The sequence below is a fragment of the Orycteropus afer genome, unplaced genomic scaffold, assembly GCF_000298275.1.
Source record: "Orycteropus afer afer isolate SDZICR_OR568_19922 unplaced genomic scaffold, OryAfe1.0 scaffold00151, whole genome shotgun sequence".
Classification (NCBI taxonomy): domain Eukaryota; kingdom Metazoa; phylum Chordata; class Mammalia; order Tubulidentata; family Orycteropodidae; genus Orycteropus; species Orycteropus afer.
The window spans coordinates 5,422,401-5,423,704 of record NW_006921738.1 but is presented as its reverse complement, the minus strand read 5'-3'; the positions used below and the strand labels follow the sequence as shown (position 1 = coordinate 5,423,704).

The 1,304-nt window shown below is 37.7% G+C and overlaps 1 protein-coding gene across 1 annotated transcript in view; it reads left to right on the top strand.

Moving 5' to 3' along the window:
• The window catches only part of UBE2N (ubiquitin conjugating enzyme E2 N), a 4,372-nt gene that overhangs the window by 1,958 nt on the left and 1,110 nt on the right, over positions 1-1,304 (top strand). The window contains exons 2-3 of the mRNA XM_007946145.1: positions 763-1,009; positions 1,187-1,304. Coding sequence (XP_007944336.1) covers positions 763-1,009; positions 1,187-1,304 — 365 coding nt within the window. The remainder of the gene's footprint in view (positions 1-762; positions 1,010-1,186) is intronic.

Below are 1,304 nucleotides of genomic sequence, written 5' to 3'. Positions count from 1 at the left end.
GGAAAAAAATATAATATATATATATTAGATGCAGTTAGGTATACACATGCTATAGTTAGAGCGGGAACTTAGGAAGATTCTTGTGTTTTATTTTCTTATGAAGTGGGAAGCAGGATCATTAGCCCAGGGTGAGGATGGAGATTTTGGCGGTTTGAAAAGCGAGGAGAAGGAATAATGTGGTTACTTAGGAGGGAGGAAGAATGATGAAAAAGAGAAATAATGGTATGGTTGTTGAGGAGTGTTAGAAACCCATTTGAGGTTAAAGAGATAAATCAGGATGATGCTATTCATTTCTCTAGCCCTGTTCAGGACATTAGGCACTTCTCCCTTCCCTTGTATTTTTGAAAGGGGAAATTTTCAGTGACTTTCAACAATTATTTTCCTTTTAAAACAGCTTGGTTTTGGTATAGTTTAAAAAGAGCAAGGTGCCTTACGTATGTGATAATGCTAGTATTTTTTGTTTTGCTTGATTATAAAATCAAGTTTTGTTAGCATGATATTATCCATGTATTTGTAGACATTTGTAACTAGAATGTGTTTGATGAGGTCATCAGGGTTTCTTGCAGTTGGATACAGGCGGTTCTGATTATTTAAATGATCTTTCCTCTAAACTTTGCATGTTATAGGCTAAATAAAAATACATCAGGTGACTGTAGAGTTTCTATTATATCCAGCTTCACGAGATGAACTTTTTTCTAATTTTAATTTGGTGTCTGGTGAAATGACACTAGTTTCATAGATTTTTATGTTTTTCTGTTGTAGGAAACCCAGCGTTTGCTGGCTGAACCAGTTCCCGGCATTAAAGCAGAACCAGATGAAAGCAACGCCCGTTATTTTCATGTGGTCATTGCTGGCCCCCAGGATTCCCCCTTTGAGGGAGGGACTTTTAAACTTGAACTATTCCTTCCAGAAGAATACCCAATGGCAGCTCCTAAAGTACGTTTCATGACCAAAATTTATCACCCTAATGTAGACAAGTTGGGAAGAATATGTTTAGATATTTTGAAAGGTAAGTGTTATCTTTGTCATTATGTTATTAATATTTCTTTTCTCTTAAGCATTCCTTATTTAAAATGTCAGCATTGGGATCTTTCCTTATATAAAGACTAGAGGTCTGTGGGAGGGAAGTGCAGCACTCCTGGGGCTGTTTTTCATGCTTTATCCACTGGGCCTATTGCCTTCATAGATAAGTGGTCCCCAGCACTGCAGATTCGCACAGTTCTGCTATCAATCCAGGCTTTGTTAAGTGCTCCCAATCCAGATGATCCATTAGCAAATGATGTAGCGGAGCAGTGGAAGACCAA